Source organism: Bison bison, unplaced genomic scaffold, assembly GCF_000754665.1.
Source record: "Bison bison bison isolate TAMUID 2011002044 unplaced genomic scaffold, Bison_UMD1.0 scf7180017864213, whole genome shotgun sequence".
NCBI classification, from domain to species: domain Eukaryota; kingdom Metazoa; phylum Chordata; class Mammalia; order Artiodactyla; family Bovidae; genus Bison; species Bison bison.
Genome location: NW_011494785.1, coordinates 3822729 through 3838317, shown reverse-complemented (window position 1 = coordinate 3838317; position 15589 = coordinate 3822729). Strand labels below are relative to the sequence as shown.

General features: G+C 55.8%; 1 protein-coding gene across 1 annotated transcript in view; it reads right to left on the bottom strand.

The window, feature by feature from the left end:
• IQSEC3 (IQ motif and Sec7 domain 3) overlaps positions 1-15589 on the bottom strand; it is a 31631-nt gene that overhangs the window by 643 nt on the left and 15399 nt on the right. The window contains exons 8-13 of the mRNA XM_010845211.1: positions 13178-13317; positions 11672-11797; positions 9361-9460; positions 9081-9242; positions 5844-5936; positions 3142-3194 (exon numbers count right to left, since the gene is read on the bottom strand). Coding sequence (XP_010843513.1) covers positions 3142-3194; positions 5844-5936; positions 9081-9242; positions 9361-9460; positions 11672-11797; positions 13178-13317 — 674 coding nt within the window. The remainder of the gene's footprint in view (positions 1-3141; positions 3195-5843; positions 5937-9080; positions 9243-9360; positions 9461-11671; positions 11798-13177; positions 13318-15589) is intronic.

Sequence of the window (15589 nt, the reverse complement as noted above, 5' to 3'; positions counted from 1 at the left end):
CCACGAGGGTGTCGCAGGCCCCACTTCCCATTTCTCCACCACCTAGAGGGCACCCAGCTGCCAGGCAGAGGTGCTGGGCTCGGGCGGAGCCCAGAGCCTGCCATGTTCTGCTCCAGCTGAGCCTCCTGGCTCCTGTCTGTGGGGTGGGCAGTTGGACCAATGGACTCGGGTTATGCAGTCTGATCTCACAGACCTGCTGGGTGGCCCTGGGCCACGCAGGAGCACCCACTAGCCTCCCCACTGGCCTCAAGCTGGAAAAGCAGGAGTAGCTCTACCGCTTCCCTATCTCTCAGGGGTGTGTTGGGGACACGAGGACAGGGTCAGGAGGCAGGTGGCTTTCAGCCTTGCAAGCCCCTCCCCTCCCACCAGCTTTGTTAGAGCGAGGCCTCATCGTCACTGTAGAATCACAAAGGTGTCTAAACTCCAGAATTCCAGGGACCCCGAGGGGTGGTCCAGAGACCTGCCCCATCCTCCCAGACTCCCCAGGGCCATGCCCACACATTCGAAAGCAGAGTCCAGCCACAGTCAGGTCCTTAGCTGCCTTTCTGGCCCAACCTGGGTCCTGAAGAAATCTGCCCTGCTGCCAGAGGGGGAACCCAAAGGACCCCCATTTTTCCCCCTGGGTTGGAGTGTGAGGGCGTGGTCCCTCCCTCAGCCCATGGAGGACACTGGGGACTAGCCTGTCCTCTTCTTGCTAGCAGGGATGGTGGAAGAAATAGCAGGATTCTGGAAGGAGGAGGGTTTAATTAATTCCTCATCCCTCCAGCGCCCCAACCTGTAGATGTGACACACAAGCCTTTCTGGACTCTTGGACCTTTCCAGGGGTGGCTGAGACCCTTATCTCTGGGGTTGCTTCCGTCTGTCCTGGGGGCATCACCCCTCAGGCTCAGGATGGGGGAATACTAAGGCTGCAAAGGAGGGGACCCTATAGCCAGGCTAAACCACGATGGCCCTGCCCTACACTATCTCAGAGCCCTAAGCCAGCAGGTCCTGACCCTATTTACTGGCAAAAGGTGCAATGTCAAGAACTCCCCCTTCCTGGGTCCGGGTGCTGCCCTGATGGGTCACTTGGCTCTCCAGTCCTGCTCCTTATCCCCTGACTCCAGCCCTGTTTCTTTGGTTTTCACAAGCCCCCACTGCCAGGGTCTGCAGGCCGTGGGCTCTACTCTCCATTCTCAACCTTTACCTTGGCAGCGTTTTCTAGGCCTGAGCTTCTTCCCCCAACTACTCCCTGCCCTATTCCAACAAAGGAGTCCCCAGGCCCCTCAGTGCCCCAGACAGGGCAGAGCAGGGCTGCGTCTCCCTCCCTCTTGGGGAGTCCTCTGTGGTCCTCATTGGGACAGAAGGCTTCCTTCCATCCACTGGGGGGTGGGAGGCGGCTCTTTTCCCCACCTGCTTTGAGTTATTCTGAGTTATTCCCCACTCTATTTCGAGTTATGCTCCGGGAGAAAGTGGCCTGAGACTGTGGGGTCAAGGTTTCTGCTCACTGCTCCCAGACTTTACCGTAGCCCCTCTCGGGGAAAACACCTGACGGCCCCGGTTGAGACCCTCGAGCCCCTCCGTGGCCGCAGCTCTGGTCTCACCCTGCGCCTCCTCGGCTCCCTGTCCCTGATCCCCGCTCCGCTGTCTGCACCTCCCTCCGCCCCACCCAATCTGGCCCATCCTTATCTTTAATCGTTAGTAAGTGAAAAGCAGGAAGTGACAGCAGAACATTCTCTCATTCTGACCCCCCCACTCCCTGCTGATGAAAGAAAGAAGAGAGAGGGGAAGGGATGGAACATGAGTAGCAAGCCTGACAGCTCAGACAAGCTGGAGAAGCGCCTGCCAGCAGGCGGCCAGGCAGTGACGGGGTGGGGGGCGGAGGACGCAGGAGCTTGGGGTCCAGCAGAGAGGCGGGCGGCGAGGCTACCCTCGGTGCAGGGGAGCGGAGGCTGGCGGGGCCCTGGGGCTAGCCTTGCAGATAGCCACGTGGCCCTCTGGACCGGGGAGGAGGGGGCAAAGGGCCCCCAGACCGTGGTCCTCCCTGGGCAGGGGCTCGAAGGCATGGGCAGGGCTGGTAACTTGTGGTGTTTATCTGCAAGGCTGGAGAACGGGCAGCTGCAGGAAGATGGGCAGGGGGGTGGTGGTCGCGGAGGATGGAATACCCACCCTGGGGGCTTGCCAGCTGCCGGGGCAGGAAGCTCCTCCGTGTGAAGGTGCCTCCTCCAGACACAGGTGTGTGGGGGGTGGGGGGCTACGGGGAGAGTGAGGGTTTCCTGGGGCTTCCCCAAGTTTAGTCGGGCTGGGGCAGGGCTCCTCCCTCAGAGCCCTAAGAGGGGGCTCCTCCAGCTTGGAGTGGGGGGGTCTGTGTGAGCATGAGGGGCCCTGGAGGCCTGGCAGAAATGAGTGAGGGGCTCACGGCTTCCAAGGGGAGCCAGTGGGGAGGGCTGGGGTCCCCAGGCTTGCAGGGCGACTACATGCCCCCTCCCAGGTGGCGCTCTGGGCTGGCAGGGACCAGCTGCTCCTGCCACTCCACCAGTCCCTTCCCTCCAACTTGGAGGGTCTTCAGACACAGCAGCGCCCACCCCACCCCGACAAGGAGAAGCCCTAAGACAACCCCGGTCCCATCTTGCCTCACTTCCTCCGGCACATCCCACCCCGTGGCCAGCTTTCCAGGTGGCTCAGCTGTGTTGAGCAGACACTGTATCCTCCCAGCCGCCCCCACTTTCCCGAGGCGTCGACTCGGGGAGTGGACCTGAGGGGTGATTCATGGAGGGGCCAGACTCCCTCCACAGAGGCTGGCAGGACGTGGAGCGTCAGGACCATAGCATGTGCGGGGCGGTGGGTTCAGGGGGCTGTGGAGGGATGCTGTGGGCCTGCTGGGGGCTTCGTCTGCACGTGTTAGTCTGGGAGCTCAGCCTGGGGGGCTCGGTGGGCTGGGCATCCGGGGAACTGGAGGGGGCACTGTGGCTTAATTAGGTGCTGGAAGAGTGGCATTACCCATGCTAGCAGTAACTTTTAATTGTATCTCTTGAAATTGGTAATATGGTGAGTCGGGCTGGGGAGGCATTGATTAAAACCTGAGAAGAGAAACAACAGAGACAGTGAGAAGAGGACGGGGCACGCAGATACACTCACCTGGGCGACCAGGCCTCCACTCACCTCCACCGAGCTCTCCGCCGCCTTCTCCCCTGCGGCCGCCGCTTCCCTTTTGGCTTTGAATGCAAAGAGCACAGGGCTCACTCTCCACGGCCCTGTTCCTGCACAAAGCCCTGCCTACCCACGCTGCCACCCCACCCCACACCTCCCAACCTGGCATCCTTCTGGATCCTCCAGGGGCCCCACAACTGTGTGGGGCGGTGGACTTGGTGCCTGAGCCCAGCTCTGCCACTGAGCAGCTGTGTGGCCTTGGGCAAGATGCTACACCTCTCTGGGCCCATTTGTTCCTTGCTGGGTATTGTCGAATCTCCTTCACCTTTATCAGAGCCCTGGACAGACTGTGCAGAGTGGCTGTGAGGAGGCCTTGGTTCTCAGCTCCTGGGGGCTCCTGAGTGTCTGTGGCACAGACCCTGTGAGGGAGGGGCCCCATTCCTTTCTTGTTTCTGCTACCGAGCTGGGTGCTGAGGATTCAGTGAGCTGCATGCACCCCAGGGCAGAGCCTGGTGCAGGTAAGAGCAGTCTGTGATTGCTACCAGGGATTTCTTTTTTAAAAACATTTATTTTTTTTGGCCGAGCCCTGCAGCATGTAGGTTCTTAGTTCCCTGACCCAGGGAACAGACCAGTGACCCCTGCATTGGAAGTGCAGACCACTGGACCACCAGAGAATTCCCCGTCTATGAGGGCTTTCTTTTTCTTTTCCATTAATTTTTATTGGAGTACAGCTTTACAATTCTATGTTAGTTTCTGCAGCAAAGTGAATCGCCCATAGGTATACACACTGCTGCTGCTCAATCGCTCAGTTGTGTCCAACTCTTTGTGACCCCACGGACTGTAGCCCACCAGGCTCCTCTGTCCATGGGATCCTCCAGGCAAGAATACTGGAGTGGGTTGCCATTTCCTCCTCCAGGGGATCTTCCCAACCCAGGGATTGAACCTGCATCTCTTGTATCTCCTGTATTGGCAGGTGAATTCTTCACCCCTGAGCCACCTGGAAAGCCCCAGACATATATATATACATCCCCTCTTTTTTTGGATTTCCTTCCCATTCAGGTCACAACAGAGCCCTGCGAAGAGTACCCTGGGCTGTGGAGTAGGTTCTCATTAGTTATCTCTATTATACAGAGAAGTGTATATATGTCAATCCCATTCTCCCAATTCATCTCACCCCTCCTTCCTGCCTTGGTACCCATACATTTGTTCTCTACATCTGTGTCTCTATTTCTGCTTTGCAAATAAGATCATCTATACCTTTTTTTTTTTTTTTTAGATTTCACATATATGCGTTAATATATATGAGGGCTTTCTGATGGGCCTGGCACACCCTGTGTACCCCCGGGGACAGCTTGAGGACTTCTTCCAACTCAGTCACCCCTGACTCCCTCCCGCACCCCCAGCAACATCCTAGAGCCCTCTGCCAGGGCCCTCTGATTTCTCACATCGCTGGGAGGGCGCCCACTCCCTCCAATGCCCACCCCTCTGCTTTCTATAACACAAGAGGAAGCTGGGCTAATGTTTGGAACCAAGGACCCGCTGGGGAGGGAGCTAATGGATGAGGCCCTGGAGATGCACATTGCCGCAGGGGGAGGCCGGGGGCTGCAGCTACCCCCAGAGACGGGCTGTGCTGCAGAGAGTGGGACGGGGTGTTCAGGGATCAGCCACAGCTGAGGTTTGACTCCGGCATTTAAACAGCTGTGTAAACAGGCATGTGCTGTGACCTCAGACATAAAGGCCTGCTGACAATGGGGCAGGTGGAGAATTAGGAACTCATGGTGCCGGGTCAGACCCACACACAGAGGAGACATCACAGTGAGGGTCTCCGTGAGCAAAAACCGTGCTTGGAAAACCAATCTCATCTCCCAGCTGGTGGGGCTGGTCCTGTGATGCTGTCACAGCATCTCGGCGCCGTGGCCGTAACCTGGGGGGTTTGGGACCAGCATGGAGCCCACTGGAGGCTCAGCTCAAACTGACATCCTGCTGGGACCCTGGTTTCCCAGGGCTTGGCATGAGGCACACAGCAGGCGCTCAATAAGAGTTCATTACTGTAAGGATGAATGGCTGAATTAATTAATTAGTGAAGAGTCTCGGATGGTTTGCTAGGGTGTGTTGGGCTGGGATTTAATTCTCATGCCACCTCTCCTTCTGATTCTTTTTTCTTTGGGGGCACGTCTTCTCCCTGCAGGTTGGGGGAAGGGAAGGGGCCGGGGACAGAAAAGTAGGAGGGGGGCCAAGGGAAGGGAGGAAGAGGTCTACAGAACATGGCCACAGGTGACAGAAAATCCGAAGCCGGCTGAATTCATCCGGAGTGAATAATTCAACCTGGAGAAACCATTTGAGACACTGGGTTTGAGGGTTCATGTGGGTTTCGGGAGGCTGACTCAGGCCTGGGATGAGAGAGTGCTGGTGGCCCCTTAGGGAAAGGTCTGGAGGGGGCAGACCAAGATTTCCAGACCCTTCTGGCCACCTTTCTTACCTGCTCCTGGCTGCAGATGCCCCTACCCCGCGCACCAGCAGTCAGCAGAGAGCGAGGGGCCCAGGGTCCTGACACCTCCAGGAGGACAGTGACGTTTGTCAGTAGACACATTTCTCACTCGCCTTCCACCCACTCCCACTGCTGAGGCCCCAGGAGGCTGGGCCGTGTAAAGCAGCATCTCCCTCACCCAAATCTCCCAGGACCCCAAGGCTGGGGCCCCAGGTCTGGAACTCACCTGTGGGCGATCCTTGCTTGGACTGTGGGTCTCCCTGGGACCCCCCGGCCTTGAAGGAGAGAGTCTTTGTTCCTTGCTGCTTCTCCAGCTCCCCTGGGAAACGGAGAAACTCATGAACAGAGAGAAACCTGGACTCCAGCACACAGAGGGGTGAGAAGGGATGAGGGGAGAGTGGGGGGGAGTGGGAGAGGGGGTCCCGAACACACGGCACCCACTTCCCCACTTCATGGCAGGCCCAGTGCCCTCTGGAGCCTCAGCTCCCCCTCCAGAGGCAGGGATGCCAGCCCCAGCTCTGACAGCCCGAGAGGAGGGGGACGAGGCGGACAAGATGAGGGTGACCACCCGGGTCTGCATCTTGGCTCCAATGCTGCCCGGCTGTGTGGCTTCAGGCGGATTACTTAACCTCTCTGTGCCTCTCTTATGGGGACAACAGTACTTCATAGGATCATTAAGAGGGTCGCAGGAGAAAAGACATCAAGGCACTCAGGGCTTGTCAGGCACTTAACACACATCAGCTCCTAGGACGACATGGAAGGCTCATATGGTGTAGCTAGCGCCTCACCACCGCTGGAGCCGTCCTGTCGGCCCACCGCGTCCGCCGGCCGAGCTCCCCCGAGAAGGGAGTACCCAGCCGCCGAGGCTCCGGTGGGTACCTGTCTGCTTTGCTCTTTTGTTGTTCAGTCGCTCAGTGGTGTCCGACTCTTTGCGACCCCATGGACTACAGCACACCAGGCTTCCCGGTCCTTCACCATCTCCCGGAGTTTGCCCAGACTCATGTCCATTGAGTTGGTCTGCCTGCTACTCAGCTTTAATTCCTCTCTCTAGACTAAAAACCGATTCCTTCCTGTCTGTCCTCAGTGGTGCTGGAGAAAGGCCAGTTACCCTCCTTGGGGGTTCGACAGCTGTTATTACATCCCTCCTCGGTTCCTCTTTTCCAGGAGACATCACTAACGTTCCCTGTGTTAAAGCTATTCCCTTGGGTTCCATTTTTGCCTCGCTAGGGGGCTCCCCAGGTGGTGCCAGTGGTAAAGAATCCACCTGCCAAAGGAGACATGGGTTCAATCCCAGAGTTGGGATTTCCCCCGGAGAAGGGAATGGCGACCTACTCCAGTTTTCTTGCCTGAAGAATCCCATGGACAGAGGAGCCTGGCAGTCTACAGTCCAGGGAGTCGCAAAGAGTCAGACACAACTGTACACGCACGGACTCTAGCAACTAGTCGCCTGTAATCTGGGGACACCGGCTTGCAAACCCCAAACCAGAACCATTTGTGCCGACTGCCTGAACCACACCATCAGTCAATACTCAGTAATTTTACTGAACCGAGAGTTGCTCCTCTCTCCCTTAGAGGGGCTGCCTTGGTTTTGGAGAAATCACCAAGGAGCCCAAGGAACCTGGGTGCCAGTCTTGTTTTGTCACGGACTGCGTGAATTTGGGACCACTTCCTTAAGTTCTGTTGACTCAGTTTCCTTATTTGCAAAATGAAGATACTACTACTCAGCTACTGGAAAGATGTGGCAAGAATTAAATAATTCAACAGGCGCAGCATTCAGCCCAGGGCTAGGCACGTAGTAAGGGCTTGATAAACAGGAACGCTGGCTGTTGTTTTCCTTTTTCTCTTTTCTTTCCTCCTGGCCTTCCTGAGCAACTCCTCCTCTTTGCTCAGCTTTCTTCTCTTTCTCTCCGCCGGAAGAGCAGGAGCAGATGTGAGCCCTCCCCCTCTTCCCTCAACCTCTGGACAGCAGGAGAGGATATTTGCCCTTAGCACCCAGATCCTGGCGATATCGACCCCTTTGTTCTCAGAGGGGCAGAGGGGCTGATGGGGAAAGCGGCCATGCGCAGCCAGGCTGGTGCTGCCTTGGATGCTGGGCTCTCCAGCTGCATCTGGGACATTCTGACATTGTGACAAGGTGAGGGTGTGTCCTTGAGAATGTTCTAGACCAACAGCTAAGATGGCATTGGAAAGAGTCTGTTATGCCCCTGAAGTCACACTGCCCACCTATAGCAGAAAGGGAATTTATACCCTTCCTGCACCAGGCATTAATAAGTTAAGTTATATGCGCTGGTTGGGAGAGTTTTTTGTTTTAACCTGATTTCATTGCTGTCTTAGGAAATTAGAGACAGAAACTAGCCTCTCATTTTCAGACTGGAAAGTACGTGAACCTCAGAATCAGACTCCAGTGCAACTGGTCGTCCGCTTCTAATATGCACCTTAGACTATGCACCTTAGACACATCCCTTAACTGCTCTGTCTCATTTTCCGTAAGGCCATGAGTCCTTGCAGCCTCCCTCTGGGCACACCTAAAGAAGCTGCCAGGCACACAGTAGGCGCTCCAGGGATGCTCGTGAAACATTATCGCCTGGCGCATTGGCACTCTGCTCAAAGCTCCCACTGCCTTTTCTTCTGCCTAAGGGGTTTAGACCAATTTTGAACTACTTTTCCACTAAGTGGCCATGCAAGGCAGACCTGGAGTCTTTTTATTTTCTGTTGGAGTCTCTGAATCCATTCTTATTTAATTTTCCTTTAAAGGCTCTCTGAAGCTGCTGTGATGCTCCATGACAGGAAAGCGTGCATGTGGGCAGAGACCGCAGGTTGTCACTGCTCTTGTCTTGAACCCAGAAGCCACCGGTAAACCACCCAGATGGATGAAGTGGCTCTGAGATTGTCTACAACGCCTGAGCGACATCAATGAGAGCAACCAAGAACAGGCACTCCTTGGAGGACAGAAAGACAGCTCTAAGGCGAGGGACAGTCAGAAAGCCAGCCAGGACTCTTCAGGAAGACGACGTTATAAAAAAAAATTAAGTGGGGGGATCCTTACAGGTTAAAAGGCATGAAAGACAGGAAACAACCAGCTGTGATGTGGGGATCTGAACTGGATCAGGGAGGAGGCTGTCCAGGGAGATTGGGTCAGAATCTGCCGGAACGCCTTGGTGTGCATGTCTGTCTTTAGGGCCGGCTCATTTCCTGGTCCTGCTCAAACCCAGCGAGTTCTGTGGCCGAGGGGCCCACAGGGAGCCCCACAGCCTAGCTACACGTGCACACACCCTTGCGTACCTCGGTTTAACTGTGAAGCCTCCATCAGCCGTGATGGCGCGGTGGGGCAGGGGGCGGGGAGGGCTTGGGAAGGCAGAGGGGCCTTGCTCACCCACACTCAGTCCACAGAGGGGTGTCTGTCTACGAGCGACCCTACTCCTGGAGCCAGGCCACCCAGGGGTCTGAGGTGAGGCGTCCTTACACTCTATCCGGATCTGCTCCAGCTCTGTCACCTCAGCGATGGACTCCTTCAGGTCTTCCACAAACTTCTGCATCTCGTCTAAGCCCAGGGCGCAGAAATGCAGCACCTGCTTCTTCTCAGAGCCCGAGAGCGGGGTCACCAGGGTGATGCCGTGAGAGTAATCTGGAAGCCAGACCCCAGCCGCCACGGGCTGTGAGCAGCCGCAGGCGAGGCCTGGGCCCTGGGGTGCCTGCCCCTCCCCTCCCCCAGCCCCGGCCACATCCGCAGACGACAGACTTACACTCGTTCTCAAAGAGGTGGAACTGCATGCCCAGCAGGCCCACGGACCTGCAGAAGGTGTACGTGGAGGAGCTCTTCTTCTTGGGGCAGAGTTTGAGAATCTGTCCAAGAGAGGGAGACAGACGTGCACTGACGGGTGTGCGCTCGTGTGATAAACATGCCTCACACACCCAGGGGCTCTGGTGAACACAAGTGAATACACAGAAAAGGACAGGCACGCCCAGGCAGACTTACACACTTAGGATACATTCACACACACGTATACACACGTGCGTGCACACGTACATGTACGCACAATATACCGCATGAAGCCGTCCAGCGGCCCTTCCCACTGCATCTAACACGCAGCCGGACTCCCGGCCTGGTCTGTAACCCCCACCTCATCTGGTCCCTGCTCTGCTCAGGCCAAGCCGTCCTTTCTGTGGCTTGAACAGAGCAGGTGGGTCCCACTGTGGGTCTCTGCACCAACTATTTCCTTGCAGCTTCCAGCATGGTCGGCTACTCTCCTCACTTGGTGCTGTGCTAAGCTGTTTCAACCACGTCCGACTCTTTGCAACCCCATGGACTGTAGCCCGCCAGGCTCCTCTGTCCATGGAAGTCTCCAGGCAAGAGTACTGGAATGGGTTGCCATGCCCTTACCCAGGGGAATCTTCCCATCCCAGGGATGGCACCCGGTTCTCTTAAGTCTCCTGTGTTGGCAGGTGGGTTATTTACCACTAGCGCCACCTGGGAAGCCCCTCCTCACTTAGCTGCTGCTGCTGCTAAGTCACTTCAGTCATGTCTGACTCTGTGTGACCCCATAGACTGCAGCCCACCAGGCTCCCCTGTCCCTGGGATTCTCCAGGCAAGAACACTGGAGTGGGTTGCCATTTCCTTCTCCAATGCATGAAAGTGAAAAGTGAAAGTGAAGTCTCTCAGTTGTGTCCGACTCTTAGCGACCCCATGGACTGCAGCCTACCAGGCTCCTCCATCCATGGGATTTTCCAGGAAACAGTACTGGAGTGGGGTGCCATTGACTTCTCCCCCTCACTTAGAGCTTGACTCAAATACGGCCTCCTTAGAGACCCCTTCCCTGACACCATTTCTAACAAACAAAAACAAAACGAAAGAAGAAAAATCTCGGCCTCAGGATGCCGGGGTTGCGGGAGGAGGACCCTCGGGATCCATAAGTCAATCAATGGGTCAGCCCATTAAGGCACAACAAGCCGAAAGGCAGTGAAGAAATGCATACACAGATGACGGCAGAAACTGGTACTATTTTCTTAACGGGGCAGTGCAGCGTCTCAACCACTGGACCGCCAGGGAAGTCCCCGGTATGTGTTTTGAGGATGAAGTAGTGTAAGGACTGGACAGTGAGTGGGCAGGCCACATTTGAGGTGGGGGGACATCTGCACTGAATGAGGGGAGAGAGGGGGTCATGCAAGGTCTGGGAGCTTTTCAAGCAGATGATGAGCAGCAAAGTCAGGGTGTGAGACAGAGAAGCCTGGTGGGCTAAGTCCATAGAGTCACACAGAATCAGACATGACTGAAGCACGCATGCTCTGTGTTCAAAGAGCGAAGGCTAAATGCCCCATAGATGTATAGACATGTACACGCATGTGTGCGTGCGCACACACACACACACACACACACGCCAGCATTCCGCTGGACCCAGGGACAGTACCGGCTGCTCTCAGACCCCCTGCACCTCCCAGGCTGCGGGACAGATGGACGTGCAGCCCTGTACCCTCCAGCCCCAGGTATCTCATTATGACGGGGAGGCAGACGCTCTGGGACCTAGTCCATTCCCACCAGGACCGGGAACCCCGAGCAGATAAGCTCTCTGTGCCTTGGCTTTATAACCTACAGAGTAGGAACGATCCTGTCTGCCCGGGCCATCACCTGTCTGCTCTGAACACAGAGCATGCGTCATATCTGATTCTGTGTGACTCTATGGACTTAGCCCACCAGGCTTCTCTGTCCATGGAATTCTCCAGGCAAGAATACTGGAGTGGGTTGCCATGCCCTCCTTCAGGGGATCTTCCTGATCCAGGGTTCGAACCTGAGTCTCATACGTCTCCTGTGTTGGTAGGTGGGTTCTTTGAACACAGGCATCCATACAATGACTATTTAGTGAGTGTCCCAGGCATTGTTCTGAGTGCTAGAAAGCAGGGGAGAACAGGATCTGATCTGTCTCCTCTCCATCCCCCACCACCCTTCCCATCCATGACTCATCCCAGGCTGTGGAAATCGGCTGCTGGGTGTGCAGCACCCTGTGGGGAGGGGTCCCTGAGCCCCTCCCTGCTCAGCCCCTGGCTCTGCTCCCCGCTCACCACCAGCAGGTCGTTGAAGAGGAACACCTCCCTCTGGTGCGCAGCCTGCTTCTGCAGCTTGTTCACGTCCGTCACCTCGAAGAGTCGGCTGCAGCAGACCAGGCGGCGATGTGGCACAGAGAGAACCTGGTGGGGGGGCACACAGTGCTCAACAGGGGGTGGGGGGGCCGTCACCCCCTAGCACCAGTTTCCAGAAGAGCAGATGCAGGCCCGGTTTGACCCTGAACCTCCCCTCTCCTCCCCCAGGGCTCTCTCCCCTTCCTCACGCTCCTTGGGGATCAGGGCTGGGCAAGAGGGGTTCTCGATGCTGGGAAGAAGTAAGAGGATAAAAGACAGAGAAAGGACATTGAATACAGTCTCTGGGTCTTCCCTGGTGGCTCAGTGGTAAAGAATCCACCTGCCAACTCAGGGGACACAGGTTCAATCCGTGGTGCAGGAAGATTCCACATGCCGAGGGGCAATTAAACCGGGGCACCACGACTACTGAGCCTGTGCTCTACAGCCCGGGAGCTGCAACTACCGAAGCCCGCACACCCTAGAATCCAGGCTCCATAACAAGGAGTAGTCCCTGCTCCCCACAACTAGAGAAAAGCCCCCAAAGCACCAAACACCCAGCATGGCCAAAAATGAATAAATAAATAATTTTAAAAAGAGAGAAAAGAACCTCTGGATCGTTCAAGTCCCATCACTGTGCACCCTTCTCCCTCCGAGTCCTCCTCTAGGGCACCCCCACATTCTGGGCTGTGCTTCTCTGTACTGCACACCCAGACACGAGTGTGCAAGGCAGGGAGGGGGTCCCGGGGACACTGGAAACCTGCTCTAGTGTATGAACCAGCTCCTGGGGGGCATCCGCAAGCCTGACAGAGGCTGCGACTTCAGCATGAAGGGCTCTAGCCAGGAAAGGCTGACCCCACATGAATGGGTGGAGGGGTCCAGCACAGAACCTCCAGAAAGTTCCCCAAACTGCCCCCTGAGCAAGCCACTGGGGAGGAGGAACCAGAGAGATCAGGGTTAGAGATGGAGGCCAGACCTTTATGTCTGCGGTATACGGAGCTTCTGTGGACATCTCGAGAGGACTGCCCTTAAAAACCACTGCAAACTTGGAGCAAACTGTGACCCGGGGCCACAGCTCAGGGGCACCTCAAGGGTTTGAGACCCCACATCGAGAGCCTGCTTGAGCCCATGTCCTTCCTTCTCTTCAGTAGATCATCCAGGATGCCCAGGGTCTATTCCACTCCAACCTCCAGAGGCTTCAACCCAAGAGCCTGGACAGTCTTACCCAGGACCTCACTTCCACCCCTCCCACTGCATGAGCTGGTCAAGGCGGCGATGAGGAGATAGGCAGGTGGAAGGAAGAGGGTGCAAGAAAGAAAGGAAGAAAGGGAAGGAGCTGGAGACAGGGGCTCTGTGGCCCGAGGTGGGGGGCAAGTGATCCCTCACCCCTTCCACTTCCACCCCTCCAGCTCCCTGCCAGCTGAGCACCATGACCCCACGGTGGGCACTTACAGTCTTCATGCCCACGATGGACTTCTCCACCTTGGTGACGTACGTGACGTGGTCCTCATTGGACCTGAGCTCCTTCTGCTGAATCCTCTCGTAGATGCCGACCACCAGCTCCCTGGGGATGTCGGCACCGTCATCCACACCTGAGGATGAGGAGTGGAGAAGGGAGGGGGTCGGGGGGTCAGGGGCTGGAGCCAGAGAGGGGAAGCCCGCTACCTGAGTGACGCTCCCCAAGGGTGGCCTTGATTTGGCCCTGTCCCTGCTCCAAAGCCTTCAGTGGTTGGCTTCACATCCCTGCTGAATTAGAGATGACCTCCCTGGCCAGAGCACCTGCTGTATGAGGGCTCAGCACGTGTCCCAGCCCCACCTCCAGGTGCCCCACAGCCACAGTCTTGGCTCCTACCTCCCAGGCCTCCGCCTCATCTCTGATCACAGCCTCGGGCTCCTGCCTTTGCTCCTCCTAGCATCTCCCGCTCCGGCCCCACCATGAGGGCACTGCCCGTGTGCTGTCTTGTCTCTTTCAGGCCCTCCCCTCCCCTCCACAGGGAGCTCAGTGATTAGTTGTCAGATGGTGAGAAGATCCCCTCCTTGCTGGGAGCGCAGGGAGGGGTGGGACATTAAGTGAAGGAGAGCAGGGCAGCCCCCGCAGTGATGCAGTAACAAGACCACCACCCGTCTCCCACTTCATGGTAATGATCAGACTCTGGTGACAAAAAACACCAGCAGGAAGTACACCAACATGAAAACAACTTTCCCCGGGAGGGAGAAACAGAAGCAATAAACAAAATCTTCCTTCTACTTTTTCTAAATCTTCTTTTAACGATTATATACTCCTCTTTTCAAGAGGGGAAAATGAAAAATAAAACATCCTGGGCAAGTGCTCTCCAAGCAGTTTTCTTAAGTGTCGAGAGGACATTACACCTTCTATGAGTGACTCTCTGGATTGACCCCGTGTCTTCCATATCTGAGCTTGGTTCTGAGTTGGGCAGATGAACCAAGAAGCACCCCCCAGGGCCCCTGAAAGAAACCAGGCTGCGGCCAAGAGGAGCAGGGCAGGGGCTGAGCACATGGGGCTCCCAGGTAGAGATGGCAGGTTGCACACCTCTGCTCCTTCTGAACGCCCCGGAAAAAGGAATCGGCAGAGACGGAGGAAGAGGCAGGGGCACCAGGGGACCTGAAAGTGGGTGAATGAGCACATGATCCGCAAACCTGGGAAAGTGGAAATGGAAACCAGCAGAGGGATTAGAAGGCTCAGAACCATCAAGGGCTCTGGAGCTGGCAGAGCCCTGGAGGTGAAGGTGGGCTCGAAATAGGAAGATCAGTTGAAAATTAGAATAAAAGGCAGTTAGACATCCCCGCCCCTTCCTCCACTCCAAGCCTTCATTCTTTGGAAGGGATGAACCAGGAACTCTGGGCTGGTGGACCCCAAGCACAACCTGTTGGAGAAGGAAATGGCAAGGCACTGCAGTATTCTCACCTGGGAAATCCTGCAGACAGAGGAGCCGTGGGGGCTACGGTCCATGGGATTGCGAAGGGTCGGACACGACTGAGCAACTGACATTAAGCGCAACCAAGACTGAGAGTCTGTGCTGAAAACCGGGGGATGGAGCTGATGCCTGTGTATTAGGAGACCCCCGCGAGCCCACTTCCCACGCAGCTCTCAGTGCTGGCATAGAGACTCACCCGCTCTGGGCTACAGATTAGACATTTCTCTTCTGAGGGATTGAGCATCCCAAGGGAAAATATCTAAAGATACTGCAGTCACTTCTCCCCGTGAAACAGCTTAATGAAATGTCGACATGAGAAAGCCCACCAGTCGGCAACCCCACGCACACTTGGAGCTTTAATCAGCCTTTTAGTGGCTCACTGCTAAATGTGGATGGACAACCAAGTTTCATTCGCTGTGTATGGAAAGTGTCCAACACAAGAGAGGAAAAGTATGGGGAAAACTGAAAAAGGAACTTAGAAGAAAGCGAGGAGAAACTGAAACAAACAAGTGCAAACATGAGAAGATGTTGCATCTACGAAACAGGAACAAAAGGCTCTGAAGAGCAGCACTTAGCAGAAAAGAGTTCTTGAGAGTGAAAAAGATGACCGCAGAAATGAAAAGTTAAGCAGGAGATCTGAAAGAGAAAGCTGAGGGCCCTCTTCAAGAAAGTCAAACAAGAAGACAAAGATGGCAGACAGAAAGTTGCCGTCAGAGGCTCAGACTGGGAGGTCTAACATCTGGAATACAGGAGTTCCAGAAACAGAGTCCAGAGAAAAAGGAGAGGGGAAATGATTAGATGCAATATTTCGGAGGCATGTGTTTCTAGACTATTAATAAAAGGAAGAAACTGGTTCCCAGCACAGTGGCTGAAGAAAGAGCCAAAGAAGGCACACGATGATGAAACTCAGAACACGAAGGACTCCCCC